Below are 14,889 nucleotides of genomic sequence, written 5' to 3' on the forward strand. Positions count from 1 at the left end.
TCAAACCTACAATAGCGTTCTGGTTGGGCAGCGCTGCCGTACAGGAGCCACAATGGCGGCTTTCATAGGAAGCTCGTTTGTTGGGAAGTCTTGGGAACGAAATTAATATTTTTGGCGTCATGTAATTTGCTCTACTATTGAGTAACCCGTTTTGCATAGAAAGTTTCACGTGACTTCCACATCATACAGGACATGCAATGAATAGATAATGAACGACTGCTGTAAACCAATGAATTATGTAACGTCACCACTTACTAGCACGACAGGGGGCAGCAAAGCTGAAAAGGTTCAGGGAAAAAGGATCTTGCTTACACTCAGCTTACTGTAAATACATTAGCCTACTTAAAATGTCTTAATAATAACAAAGACAATAGGCTAATCTGCATACCCCCACATACCCCCCTTTTATATATTATATGTTATGTTAATGGTGTTTGTTAAACCATTTTTGTATTCATCTAAATACTATAGCCTACTATTGCATAATGTAGGCTACTGCATAGTTTGCCATCATACAGTAGCCTATCTCATAAAACAGTTCTGAACAGCTATAGAATTTTGTCCTCTCAGTTATCCCGTGACACTTGTTTCATGGTCCTATGATAAACAAGGAAAGCTCTGAAAAACACATCTGATGTGTTACTGGAAAAATCAGTAGCCTAATATTTTCTAAACACTGACAAACTGGGCGAGCACGCGCGGTCTTGCCGAAAGAAAACTGAAAGGCTCATCACGTCATGTAGGGAGGAGACCAATATTTCCGCCACAGCCCCATAAATACACTCGCACACTGTTATAGAGCATGTGAAGTTGTGTGATTCAGATCATCCAAGAGGAGCATCCTGCTCTCACGCCTGTATATAGCGACTACCAGAACTCTGTGTCCGTAGACAAGGTAATGTTTTGACTAACTTATTGATAGCCTAAATCTAAACAGCAGATATTGCGTTCATATTGTGCGAAATGTAATGGATCTGATAGCTCTCTTCTACATCGTTCATTTGAAAATATGAATCACTTAATAATGATTGACATAATCTAAGATGCAGTTTATCAGTGTAAAGGTAGGCCTATTCCTATTTTAATATTGTGAATTAACTAACTGTAAATGTGCAAGTTTGCATTGCTTGTTATTGTATTGTAGCCTAATGTTAATATTGTGAAATTTAATATTTTATTCAATTAGCTTATTTATTTGAACACTTGGACCTCTGTTATTTCACGAGAAAAGTTTTGATTACATTATAGCTGACTCATGTCGCCTGTTACCTAGTTATGAGAAAATCAACAAGAAGTGTGTCAACGGGAGTGTCACGCGTTGATGATTGCAGCGATCTTCAGTCTTGTTGACTCCAGTCAAGATATAGCAGAAGATTCTCGAAGTTTCGCGCGTACGTCCATCGTAAAATTGTTAATTCATGTTTGAAACTAAAAAAACTGAAAATTAAATACAACACAGCCCCGCGTGCCTCATTGCTTTTTAAAGTGCAATTTTTCATTGAAATTGTAGGCTATTCAGTAAATTCATATGCATCCTTCCGAGGGATGAAAAGTCCCAAATAAATGTATTTGTGTTCTTTATTGGAAGATTTTGGTTTATAATATAAAAAACTCCTACTCTCCTACTTTTCTTTTTATTCATTTTTTTTCTTTTCTTTCTTTTGTCTTAAATTACTTATTGTTTGGTATGATATGTAGCCTATGTGATGTGACAATTGAAAGTAATCTCAGTCTTTGTTTGTAAATCTTTCAGTTATGACTGTTTCTGATATTGTTCAACAAGTTTATGAATAAAAAAAGCATCCTTCCGCTAGAGAAAGTTCATGACATAACAGAACGATATGCTAAGTGCATAAGTGGAACGCTGTATTGACCAATCAGAGGCCAGGAACTTAAAGGGACAGTTCACCCGAAAATGAAAATTCTGTCATCATTTATTCACCCTCAAGTTGTTCCAAACCTGCATGAGTTTATTTCTTCTGTTGAACACAAAGGAAGATATTTTGAAGAATGTTTGTAACCAAACAGTTGTGGGGCACCATTGACTTCCATAGTATTTTTTTCCATACTATGGAAGTCAATGGGGCCCATCAACTGTTTGGTTACAAACATTCTTCAAAATATCTTCCTTTGTGTTCAACAGAACAAAGAAATGTATACAGGGTTGGAAGAACTTGAGGGTGAGTAAATGATGACAGAATTTTCATTTTTGGGTGAACCATCCCTTTAACAATACTTAATGAGGTCTCAGCCTTTTACAGTGACCTTGATTTTTCTCATAAACATTTATAAATATTAATATGATTTTCAATTTCCATTCTAAGTCTTTTACATCTCTCAGATGTAATGCATGCCTCTCCCACTTTTTGAAGCTATATTGCTAAAAACAATAAGGATAGTGATTTTTGAAATAGCCTATATTTTTTTATTGATTAGCCTATATATATATATATATATATATATATATATAAACAGAAACAAAAGAAGAGTTAATCTAAGCAACAACTCATTTTCATTAAAACACTCACTGATAATGTGTTAAATTCTGATATTAGCCTATATCATTCTTCTTCTCTGTTTCAGGAATTTGTGAAATATTTTTTCCCTATGAACTAAAAAAAACAACTTTTATTTCTGGAGAGTTTTGAAAGCTCCTGGCACCGGTTTTGGCCATGCCGGACCTAAAGAAGTACCTAACTGAGGGCCTGCTTCAAGTGGCTATTCTTCTCAGTCTGTCCGGGATGCGTGTGGACGTGGATCCCTACCTGCCCCACTTTAGCGAAATCATTCAGGGCCCAAGTTTAGCTCTAACTCAGACTCAATTCCACAATCTCCGAAACATCCTGGATGGATATAACCTGCACCCAAAAAGCGTAGACCTAGATGGGTTCTTCACAGCCCGCAGGCTTCTGAGTTGGGTACGTTCCCTAGACCGCCTGCAGGTGCCAGCGGCAGAGTTGGAAGCCTGGTTGGTCCACAGGGAGCCTGACAATGGAGTCTCCATTCCAGGTCAAGTAGGTCTCCTTGAGGAAGCTGGAGGACTTGAAGATGTGGAGGAACCCTCAGAGCTAAGCATGAGGTTGGGAAATGGAGGAGAACTGGGCTATGACGTAGTTGAGGATCAAACCCTTGGACCTTTGGGGCACATGTCAAGAAACCTCAACCATCCAGACGAAGATGAACTCATTAAAGAGGTAAGCAGTGAAGCCAGTGAAAGCTTCGAAAAATTATTTCCTATTTCCGCCAATGGCCTGCTTTGTGGTTTGTTTCATAATAGATAAATGAGTTAATATTTGAAGAATGGAAGTTGGTGCTAGCAACACCCTTCAAGAATGTTTCACTTTCATGACAAGGATGACACTCTTAAAACTTTAAAATGCTATAACAAGAATAAATAACTAAAACATTTTTTTGTCAATTTTTGATTAATTTTCAATTAATCAAAGAATTCTGAAAAATGTATTCCTCAAAAACATTAAGCAGCACAACTGATTTCAACATTGATAATAATAAGAAATTTTAAAGATAATAGAAAGAAAGTTTTGAGCTGCAAATCATATTAGAATGATTTCTGAAGGATCATGTGACACTGAAGACTGGAGTAATGATAGATCACAGGAATAAATTACATTTTAAATATATTCGAATAGAAAACAGCTATTTTAAATTGTAATAGTATTTCAAAATATTATTGTTTTTACAGTTTTTTAAATGAAATAAATGCAGCCTTGGCGAGAATAAGATAGCCTACTTCTTTTAAAAACATTTTGCTGACCCCAAAGTTAAAAACTGTAAAAAAAAAATGTAAAAGTCAACTATACCATTTACAAGTCTTCTAATTAGCTATGTATTGTATTTGCCTTCTACAGAGCGCAGAAATCTGGTTTAACAAAAAGAAATCAAAAATTATTACATCTGACTTTATTGACCTGCCAACTAGGGTTTTGTTTCCTCGTGGCATGATTTCAGTTCAATCGTGCCCTTACAAAATAAGGAAGTGTTTTACCTGTGAATCTTATTAGGTTATCAGCTGATGCATTATACTTGACAGTGAGTTTCAAAATTATGTGAAACAAGAAAAAAAAAAGAAAAATGATTAACAAACTCATGAAAAAATTATCACGGAATGCATTTCATTTATTTGGATATTGCTAATACACAAGTAGCATAACCACACTAAACAAACTCTATTTGCTAATATCAATTCTGAAAACACACACCCAAACAACACTGGCTCAATACCAGAAACGTCTGGTCTGGACGTGCACATGGATTTGTTATTGAGTTGGACAGATGCATGTGTCCTCGTCTTTGCCCTGAGGCACAGCTGAGCATTAAACAACTTCAAACATCTTGGCTGGGTTTCCCCTCCACGTCTTACTTAAGTGTTGCATGTTGTTTGTTGTCCTACTGACCGTTAGAGTTTCATGAGACCCAGAGTATTCTTGGTAATGGGGTTAAAGTGTATACTAGCACATTACATATAAGTGTCTGTATTGTAAACAGTTTCAACTAATAATTTTCAGACTCAAGAATAAGTAGAAAATTATCAATCTTAGATATAGGTCCATATTATTTGTTTAACCATATATATAAAGCAAATGAATGTCTAAACAGTCATTTAAAAGTATATCAAGGTCGTTGTGTTAGTCTTTTCTAAACACACAAAAAAACAGGTCACCTGACGTAATGACGCGGTGTGTTTGGACAGAATACGAGACAGAGTTCTTTATTAAATTCATATAAGACAAAAGAATGACAGGAATAATGGATTCTAAACCTCAAATAAATGCCACAATCAAGATCTCGAAGCAGATATGAGGGAGAAACACCCATAAACACCTCATATGTGCTGCTCACAAGTATAATAAGGGTCGTTCCTTACCATTAATGCTTGGAAAATACACATCCATCTCCTTCGATTAATAATAATGGCTAGTGCAGTGGCTGGGATATAGTACATAAACCTACCAATGTCTGTTGCCATGGTTTTTGGAATGATTTTACTTATCGCGAAAAAAAAAAAACATTAGAAAAAGACATTTAGAAAAAAATCGCAAAAGTTTTGCGCAAATCTGTAATGGAAACGCGCCTACTGTTTGTAATATTTTGTAGAGTTAAAGTTCCCTTATTAAGCTATTTTAAAGGTTGCTAATTTTGTTTTCTACAACAGGTTTACATGCATTGAAGGTAAAAAAAAATAAAAACATTAAAAGTTCAACATGAAACGTTAATTTTCTCATTGTAGCATCTCCTCTCTTCTCACAGTGTCTGAAACGGTTCATGAAACGATTCAGTCTCTCTAAACCCTGCCTTTCTGAGAGCCTACTCTGCTCTGATTGGTCAGATGGCCCAGTCTGTTGTGATTGGTTTAATTATATTGATTGGTTTTATATAATTATATAATTATTTTGATTGGTTTAACTATATTGCTTACAGTGCATGTTACAAACAAAATGCCCAGTACCATATCCAAGGCTTTACTGTATCAATTCGAGTGCGAGTCCTTATCTTTGCTTTCGCACTGCAGAAAAAAAGCATCTTAGCAACATGTTGACAACACAAGCCAATCTCTTCCAGGCCTCAGCTACAACTACAGTGTTACAGTGTCAGGTTAAAGTAGGACAAAGTTGTTCTCGGGCAGCCAATGAAGACCAGGCTGGAATTATGTATGTTACAAACACACGTAGGTTTGCAACAGAAAGTGAAGACTGAAATTACTGACAACTCTTTTTCAGGGAGTTCAGAACCTTTTTTCTCTCTCTCTTTTGGGAGCCAATAACTTTATTTGTCGAGCACTTTGATTTTTGATACTTTGCAGACCTTTTAAATGTACAAACAGCTATATTACAACTATAACAGCTATATTACATCATAAAAAGCATAATAGGGACACTTTAAACTGGTTTATCACATGACCCACAGCAGGCTGCCAGCCAGTGCCCAGACTATTTAGTGTGACTGTACGGCTGCCTGGCTGTGTGCCCACATTATTGACATTTGTGAGAAGCATCGAGTCGCTTTCTTTTGCTTTCTGTTCACATGCATAAACTCAGCGGGACAGCTAGGGAAATTTCGACTGGATGCTTTTTACTTTCTGTTCCTTCAATGGGCTTTGAAACAGAGTAAGATGTAACACACAGTACAAGACTTTCTGAACTCGAATTCCCCCTTGAGTAAGGACCCTGAACTTAGAAACAGCTGCCATGTGCCAAGTCCCTTACATGTACAGAGTACAGACCAGATCAAATTTGACAGGTTTCCATGCACATGATCCCCAGGGCTATTTCTGAACCAAGAGCCAGTCTAGAATGTACAAAAGGCTGCATATTTGGCCCTATGGCACATTTGACCTGTACTGACTGGCGGCCATGGTGTTCCTGGATCCGACTGTTGACTCTTTTACTCCTAGAGATTAATAGAAGCATGCAGTCTGGTGATAAGTTCATCTTTGGGTTTTGTGTGAGAGATGGCAAGTACTGATGCTGATTTATTCATAGTTTTCAGTCATGTGACTAGCGCGAAGCCCTGAAGGGCAACTGCAGAACAGGCCTGTCATTTTTCCATCTCAAAAAAAGAAAAACAAAAATATGGGAACAAAATGTTTGGGCACTTGTGATGAAATATTGTTTTGTGTATCTTATGGTTCTGTTATTTGGTTGTATTCTACCTGGTTATAATTCCTGTGCCATTTTGTAGTCAGATTGTAGTTTTGAATTTTATATTCCTATACAGAGTCCGTACCTTGCCGGAGGAACATAAGTTTCTCTGCTAGACCCAATCCTAAATCACGATGGATCCAGCAGAGAAACTTCCGTTCCTGTACATTAATACATATTTTTATGTAAACACTTTTTTTAATGCAATTTCTTAAAGCAACGGAAATCTTGTCAGAAACTAGTAAATTACATGTTATTTATTTAGTAAACTAATGATAAGGTTTTGTAAATCACTGAAACATCACTAAACCGATTTTCAATTTATCCAGAATTGTGAAGCTCTTCCAGCAAAGGTAACCTAAATGTAAGGCAAATGAGCATTGAATACACAATTAAACATCAACTATTAATCAATACTGATAAATAAAAAGAAATAAATAAAACTCCTAATATCGCTGATGCCGATATATTGTGCATCCCTAATAGGCTGTCTGTTCTATTTGCAGACTTCTATAATGTTAGATCCACACAAGAGATGTCAATGAGACGGCCAGGAATCATTACCATATCGAAAAATCCCCCTCTCGAATCACTGTAGTTCAAACAAGGGCACATGTACTTGACTGTGCAAGCTTGTTGTAACCCCAAATATAAACTGACCCCTGTTAGATATGCCTGAGCATGTGCTGGCTTGGCGTCCACAGCACCATCCTGGCTTGTTTTGTAATCCGAGAAGACATGCACATTTGCTTTCGCAATGCCTGTTTACCGGCTACTGATCAAGTGTCTGGGCCTATCCCCTCAAAATGGACTTAACGGAGAGTGCATTAAAGACATCTTACTGCTCCACATACCTTAAGCTCATACGTAAACAGGCAGCTGTGACCTTGTCAAACCCTCTCTGACTGAGCATATATAGGTGTGGAAGTTGATTTGTACTAAATAGGTTACATGATTAAATGACACCCTAATCTTAACTATAAGGCAGGGGGGACTTGAGTTGTTATTCCCCTAATGCCAAAAACACATTAGTCAACCCATGATAGTCACAAGGACCACAGGGGTCTGTGGAGGCTAAGGGGACTTCCAATAACAACAGCACAGACACCCAAGAGACCAATCGCTTTCATTAATCACGCTCCCGAACAGGGAAAGGTTAAGTCTATTTATAGCCAAGAGCTGTTGTCTGTAAATGTATGGGTTCCATATATGCCAAAACATCACCCATCTGGATGATATATATATATATATATATACACAGTACTGTGCAAAAGTCTTAGGCCCGTTAGTATTTCACCAGAAACGAATAGTTTTAAGCAAGCCAGTTATTCAAGTCTTCAAGTGTCTTGGAGACATTGTTGCAGTTCTTCTGGATTTAGTCTGTCTCAGTTTTTTTCTGTTTCTTCATGTAATCCCAGACAGACTCGATGATGGTGAGATCAGATCATACCGGCTGTTGTCAGACTCCTTGTGCATACACAAATCTCACTGGATTATTACAATTAATGGCAAAAGAAATGTTTGGAAATATAAACTGATATTTCCTACTGACACACTACAGCAAAAGATATAAATAACTGGCTTAAAATTATTATTTTTGTGTGTGTGTGAAAATACTTACGTGATTAAGACTTTTGCACAGTACTGTATATATATATACTGTATATATTAGAGATGCATTGATGAATGGGCCATAGATTTTTGATCAATTTGAAATCAACAACATATCGGCTATATCATGAAAAATGCAGATAGTGATAGTTTTAATTAATTAACTGCGTGAGGGCACTGAGTTGTGTAATGTCTGTTGTATAATCCAACATTTTTCTCCTGGTAAAATAATTAAAAACTTGCTAAAACAAAATGAATATCAGAGCTCAACAATACAGACTGCCCGGGGCCAGGGTGAACGATGCTCACGACAATTGACGGAATTGTCCCGATCGGGCCAGTGCTGTATCTTCACGGAAGTTTATCCTTTGCACGTGTTTTTAAGCCTTGCCAATTTAAATATTCAAGCACAAGAAAATGCGAAAGAGAACTCAATTTGGTACTCCATGTGTAAGAAGTTCTGTGCGCATACATCTAACTTTGAGCCCCTGGAAAGCCGCATCTCAGACATTGTGAATACTGAATCAAGTTCTTTTTCGAGTCTTCTTGCACTTGAACGGACAAATTCACACAAAATTATATCAAAACTGCGTATCCTAGTAAACACAAGTTAAGGCTTGAATGAACATGAACAGTTGAAAAATAAAACGCATGTGTATCAGTATATTGGATCAGTGCAGCTCTTAAAGAGACAGCAGCTTAATAATGTGATTAATATTGTGATTTTAATGTTAAATCAAAAAAAAAAAAGACAAAAATCGCTCACTACTCTTGATTAAATACCTTTTGTAATTTTAATAAAGATTTATATTTGATTTATACAGCAGTGTTATCTTACATTGATTACTTTTTTTTTATTTCTCTACCTGAAAACTAATGTTAAACCTACCTGAAAAGCACTGTTTATTTTGTATGTATTTTTGTTCTGTTGTATTTATGTTAGCCTGTTGAATGTTAAATGGATCCAATCCATGTTCAATGATTTGATGATGCAGCAATAAACTAGTATACCTTAATGCATGCGTTTTTGAACTTAACCGCAAATTTAAAACACGATATATATATATTTATATGGGGAAGATGGACAATTTCCTATCCTTACTAGACCTTCATTTTGCATTTGCAGGAGGGAGATGGTATGTCTTTCTTCTGGGAACAAGAACCTCAGCAAAATGTCCATCAGGAGCAGTTGGAAAATGCAAGAACACAACCACTTAGCTTGTTTAATGAGGAAGAAGAGGAAGATGAATTTATGGAGGATAGCTGGAGGAATACAAATCCATTTCACAACCAGATGTTTGGAGAGGATCTACAGGTGACCGTGAATAAGGCTCCAAATATTTAATATTTAGATTAAACCAAACTATGAAAAAAATATTTTATATATTTTAAATATTAGGGAAGAACAAAACACTAAACTTAAGGTATTTATCTGACAAAATGATGTGGCAAAAAAGGCAAACTACAGATACAGGTTTTATTTTACTATCCAAAAAAAAAAAAAAAAAAGCACAGGAAAAACAAAAAGCTCACATGAAAAAGCATAATATAGACTACAATATAATTAGTTATTAATATTTTGTTGGTTCTCTCCTGTTTTTGCACGTGTTCATAATTTCTTTGTATGACAGCCTGGACAAAAATTGTCTGCACAATTTGTCTTGTTTCATTGCTTTATCACAAATAAAACAATTGACTCCAAGCACAACTACGCAATATGCTTATGAAATATTTTAAGAATTTTTTTTATAATATTTGAATAACATTTTATAGGCCAGACATCACTTTTGGCCACTACTGTATTTCTTAAATTTTACATTATATTCTATGAAACAAGACACTTAATTTTGTCATTTGTCAAATTCTTTTCAATTTGCAGAGAAATATGTACCATGAGCTAAAGTACTAAAATTCTGTGAATAGGACACAACATGTAAAACTGAATTAACAGTGTAAAAAGTAGATTTCGGCACCCAATGTTTTGCTATTCAGTGTTTCTTCTGGCTTGAAGACTTTCCACATTCCAAAGAAGTGCAACATGAGCGTCATAGCTTGGCCTTGACAGATAACAGAGTGATATGGTTTTTATTGAACAATTTCCTCCAGCTCACTTTCTGCTCTTTCAGTTGTCAGGTGTAAGGGACGACACTTCTCTTGCCATTGAAGAGTGCTTGCATCTCATCGAAGACAACTTCGCCTCAGAAGAGGATCCAGAGGTGAGAACCTGATCTAGAAAACAAAGTTTCATCTTTTTTTACAACAATTAATGCTGTAGGAACACAGAGAGAGAGAGAGAGAGAGAGAGAGAGAGAGAGAGAGAGAGAGAGAGAGAGAGAGAGAGAGAGAGAGAGAGAGAGAGAGAGAGAGAGAGAGAGAGAGAGAGAGAGAGAGAGAAGGAAAGTCTTTTGAAAGGAAATGCATTCTTTCCAAACTCGTTTGAAAATCTTAATTTTCTCAGTTGACAGGTCCTGGTTTACAGAACGTAGGAGAACATGCACTTCAGTTTCAGAGGCCACTCATCTCACCCTTGTTGCCTGAACAGGAATCCACATTTAACTTAGAGCAACAGTGGCAAGATGTTTTGGCCATCATGGAATCACAGGTATGCAAATGCATGCATCTTACTGTCAAGTCTCAAATTATAAGTTCATCAGTGCTTCAATTAACATGTGACGCGCTCTATCATTTTGAGCTGTAGCAATGAATAGTTTGAGAAACACGATAAGCAAAAAACTGTTTTAATGTTATAAAGTTTCAGTTTTCAGATTTATGGCAATTGTTTTGTTTTTTTACAGGATTAAAACATTAAATGCCATTTTGACGCTATTTAATGTGGTGTGACAGATCATTTTCCGTGTTCCGCACCGCTTTCAAAAGTATACTCAAGCGTGCGGATGGACGCCTTCGACACATGCGCAGTACAATTGCTTTTTAGGGCCTGTTCACGTCGCATCTTTTGCATGCTCAACTTCGTCATTTTAAACAGACATGTAACAAGCAACCATTTAAAGGTGCCATAGAATGGATTATTTTATTATTTTATAATGTTTCCTGGGGTGCCCTTATAATGTTAGTATGTTTTTTAGATCAAAATTTGTTATAATTTAGAAATAAAAGGCATATTTCCTAGCCTGATTTCATCCATTGATTTGAACACTCTGTTTGAAGGGGCGTGTCTGCTGTGAGACTTCAGTGTAAACGCCCACTGCTGTGATTGGCTGACATGCTTGCATATGAAATATCTGGCATTACATGTAGAGCTATCTGGAAAACTTTTACTATTACAGCTTTTATATGTTTTTACTATTACAGCTATCGGGATTAACGAATCATGAGAAGTTTTTTTTTAAGTATTTAGATCTATTCCCAACACATAAAAGGTTTCAGTGATGAGCACTGAGCAGATGACAGCCTGTTGATCGCGTGAATGAAGATTGAATGAATGAATGAATGAACCCACTGGTTCTTCAGAGGCTCGGATGAAGGAGCAAAAAAATATTTTTGTGTTCATTTGTACAACCAAACACTGAGCAACTGCCATGCTTCGTTCGCTCGTTTGCAAGCCATGATGTCTCTCGAGGAAAAAACAATATCGCGCTGGATCTAGATAACACAATGTAAATTATCGTTAATAAAATCCCTACTTGCCGCTTGCGGGAATATAACGTTAGTTGAAATTGCCCCCTTCGTCCGTTTGAGACGCCGAGAGAAGCCTGGCTGCTTGATATTGTTGTAACAGTCCGTGGTGAAATGGGCAGAGCAACTAAACAACTTCGAATTAAACTGTAGCGGTATCCGATTATAGATAGATAATAGATAGATCTGCCATTTTCCCTATGATCCTCCTCCTGCTTGTTTCTTCACCTGCAGAACTTCTGATGATTCGGCTGTGCAGTTTCGCCTGGCACTGAGCATGGGCTGGCATATGCAAATTTTTAGAGGCGTACATATTAATGATCCCATCGGTTTCGTCACAGTTGGTGTTATGTGGAGATTCGCCCGTTTTTCAGGGGTGTTTTTCAAAAACGAGATTTAAATAAGAAAGAGAAAACTATGGTGTTTGAGACTCACTGTATGTCATGTCCATGTACTGAACTCTTGTTATTTAACTATGCCAAGATAAATTCAATTTCACATTCTATGGCACCTTTAAATTATATTTTGACAAGGATTTGGAGGATTTTATCATAAAACAATCACTTTTTCATTTAGGCCTAATTTTATTTATTTTTTTAACTCAAATTGCGTTTCTGGGTCAAATATTCAAAATGATGGACCAGTTCACGTGTTTTATTGACCTGTGTTGCCCTATTGAACCTTTTTTAACTTCTCTTATCTTTATAGGACATGGATATAGCCGAAACAACAGGCGATCCCCCCCTCAATATAAGTGATTCAGACAGAAATACTGGATCCATGGACAACTTTATTCATCAGGATGTTAGCCTTCACCGAGCCACTCTGCCAAGATCCACTGATGCACAAAACAGCGTCCCCATGGAAGAAACCTGTCGGATTAACAACCACTCCTTGCCAAACCTCAACTTGGACACCTCTGCTAATGTAGAAGCTTTCGAAGACTCTGATATCATAGCCCTCCTTACTGGGACTAGCCTGGCAAGCCCTTTAGATCCTCTGCTAGAGGAAGCCATGCTTGATGAGATTGGACAAATGGATTTGTCCCTGGAAGAACTTGAAGAGCAAAACCAAGCGGATTCTGACTCTGGTTTATCCCTGGACTATAGCCAAAGCCCTACCTCCACTACTGGATCTGAATCTTCCAGTTCCTCATCATCATCTTCATGCTCTTCATCACCCTCCAGCCCAACCTCTATGATACCCGAGGAAGGTGCCGTGGGCTACACCCATATCAAGGAAGAGGAAGAGGAGGGAGCTGTGGGTGGCTTCATGCCAGAACAAACCAAAATGTGTCAGTCAAGTTTTTTGGAAGCCAGGCAGTTCCACCGTCTTCCATGGCTCGAGCACATCGGACACGATCATACCTACAACCAACCTCAAAGCCAGAAGAAACCTCCAAAAGATCCCTTCGATGAGTCGAAAGAGAAAGTGCTGGAGCATCTGTCCAGCCGGGATGAGAAACACGCAAAGTCGTTGAATATCCCGTTCTCAAACGAACGCATCGTGAACTTGCCCGTTGAGGAATTCAATCGTTTGCTAGCAAAATATCACCTCAATGAGGCTCAGCTCTCGCTCATCAGAGACATCCGCCGCAGGGGTAAAAACAAATTGGCTGCTCAGAACTGTCGTCGAAGGAAGCTAAATGTCCTAGTGGGATTGGAGCGTAATGTGGATAGCCTGCGACGCCTCCGGGTCAGACTACTTAGGGAAAAATCAGAGATCTTGAGCTCCATCAGGGAGGTTAAGCAGCTTCTTAATAGCCTGTATCAAGAGGTGTATGAGAGACTAAGGGAGGAACAGGGACTGCTCTACTCGGACAACAACTTTACGTTGCAGCCAGACTGCACCAGCCCTGTAACATCCCAACGCAGATCAGATTCACACTCCAGACGCAAACTTAGCAAGAGACAAAAACGCAAGAAGTGAGGAGGACTCTTCAATGAACTGATGTCGATTAGTTCTACATGCTGGTTTTCCACAGTTCAAAGGGATTTTACACCAAGTAGGGTATTTTTACCCCAGAGATCATCCTTGAAGATGTCTGTGTAACCACCTAATACAACTTGACTGAACTTCAAGTTCCACAAGGTTTTGATGTTAATTTAAAGTGCAATGTGTGTTTCCAATGTGCGTTTAAATATACTCTAAAAACAGACTGTAAAGGGCAGCAAACGTGCAGTTTGTGTCTGAGGCCGAGTCTAGCCAGAGAAAGCACTCAACGCTGTAGCCGATGTCACATGTAAAGCGGGCGTTTCTGAAAGGCACAACAGCAAATAACAGACTGTTTAGGGCCACAGAGAGGGTCCCTCCTTTCCAGCAACCCGTCACTGACTCGCATGAGATTACAGCAAACAACAATCAATTCCCAATGGAGAAAATCAATTTTTCCTCGCTCTGTTTCACTTGGATGTCACAATAGGGAAGAAAAGAGTATCGCAACTTTCATGCGGACATTAAGAACCAAACTAGGAATGTCATAAATTGTTCCCAAAAAAAAAAAAAAAAACAGTACAATAATCCTGTGTTAGAATGGCAAATTGTGTTTGGAATTATGCTTGGAATCCAAGTATTTAAACAAAGTGATAATGCGTTTTAAATATTGCTTACTGGTTTGATAAAAGTGTTGGTTTGCCATCTCATTATAGGGAACACCATACAATGAATGTACATTTAGTTTTAAGCTCGATTTACATTAACTAGATAACTTAAGTATTTTTGACCCACCATGTTTTGAGTGAACTGGAATTCTGTCCTTGAGTTTGTGTGGTTTATTTTAAATTGCATTGCTTTAACTGTGATGAAATGTTAAAATACAGAACTGGCATTTGATTTAATTAATATTTTGAAATGCCTTGTAAATAATTTAAACCTTTTTATATTCAATTGTTTATGCATCTTGTGATTCATATTTTGCAGTGAATTTATGTTCTTGGTGACAAGCTCTTTTGTTTTAATTAAAAGCCATTTATGGTCCTGAATT

The 14,889-nt window shown here is 37.5% G+C and overlaps 1 protein-coding gene across 1 annotated transcript; it reads left to right on the forward strand.

Annotated features, from left to right (window-relative positions):
• The first annotated feature begins 779 nt into the window (after window positions 1-779).
• Window positions 780-14,882, forward strand: nfe2l1a (nfe2 like bZIP transcription factor 1a). Its single transcript, XM_084114580.1, has 6 exons — window positions 780-895; window positions 2,584-3,194; window positions 9,397-9,585; window positions 10,397-10,486; window positions 10,729-10,872; window positions 12,615-14,882. The coding sequence occupies exons 2-6, from the start codon at window positions 2,673-2,675 to the stop codon at window positions 13,833-13,835; spliced, it is 2,166 nt and encodes a 721-aa protein (XP_083970706.1). The 5' UTR covers window positions 780-895; window positions 2,584-2,672; the 3' UTR covers window positions 13,836-14,882.
• The last annotated feature ends 7 nt before the right edge of the window (window positions 14,883-14,889 follow it).

Source organism: Abramis brama (genome assembly GCF_963993115.1).
Source record: "Abramis brama genome assembly, chromosome: 1".
In the NCBI taxonomy this organism is placed as follows: domain Eukaryota; kingdom Metazoa; phylum Chordata; class Actinopteri; order Cypriniformes; family Leuciscidae; genus Abramis; species Abramis brama.

Coding starts and splice junctions, on each gene's coding strand:
- nfe2l1a (XM_084114580.1), top strand. CDS start 2,673: ATGCCGGACCTAAAGAAGTACCTAACTGAGGGCCTGCTTCAAGTGGCT. Junction 3,195..9,396: donor AAGATGAACTCATTAAAGAG/GTAAGCAGTGAA, acceptor TTGCATTTGCAG/GAGGGAGATGGTATGTCTTT. Junction 9,586..10,396: donor TGTTTGGAGAGGATCTACAG/GTGACCGTGAAT, acceptor CTGCTCTTTCAG/TTGTCAGGTGTAAGGGACGA.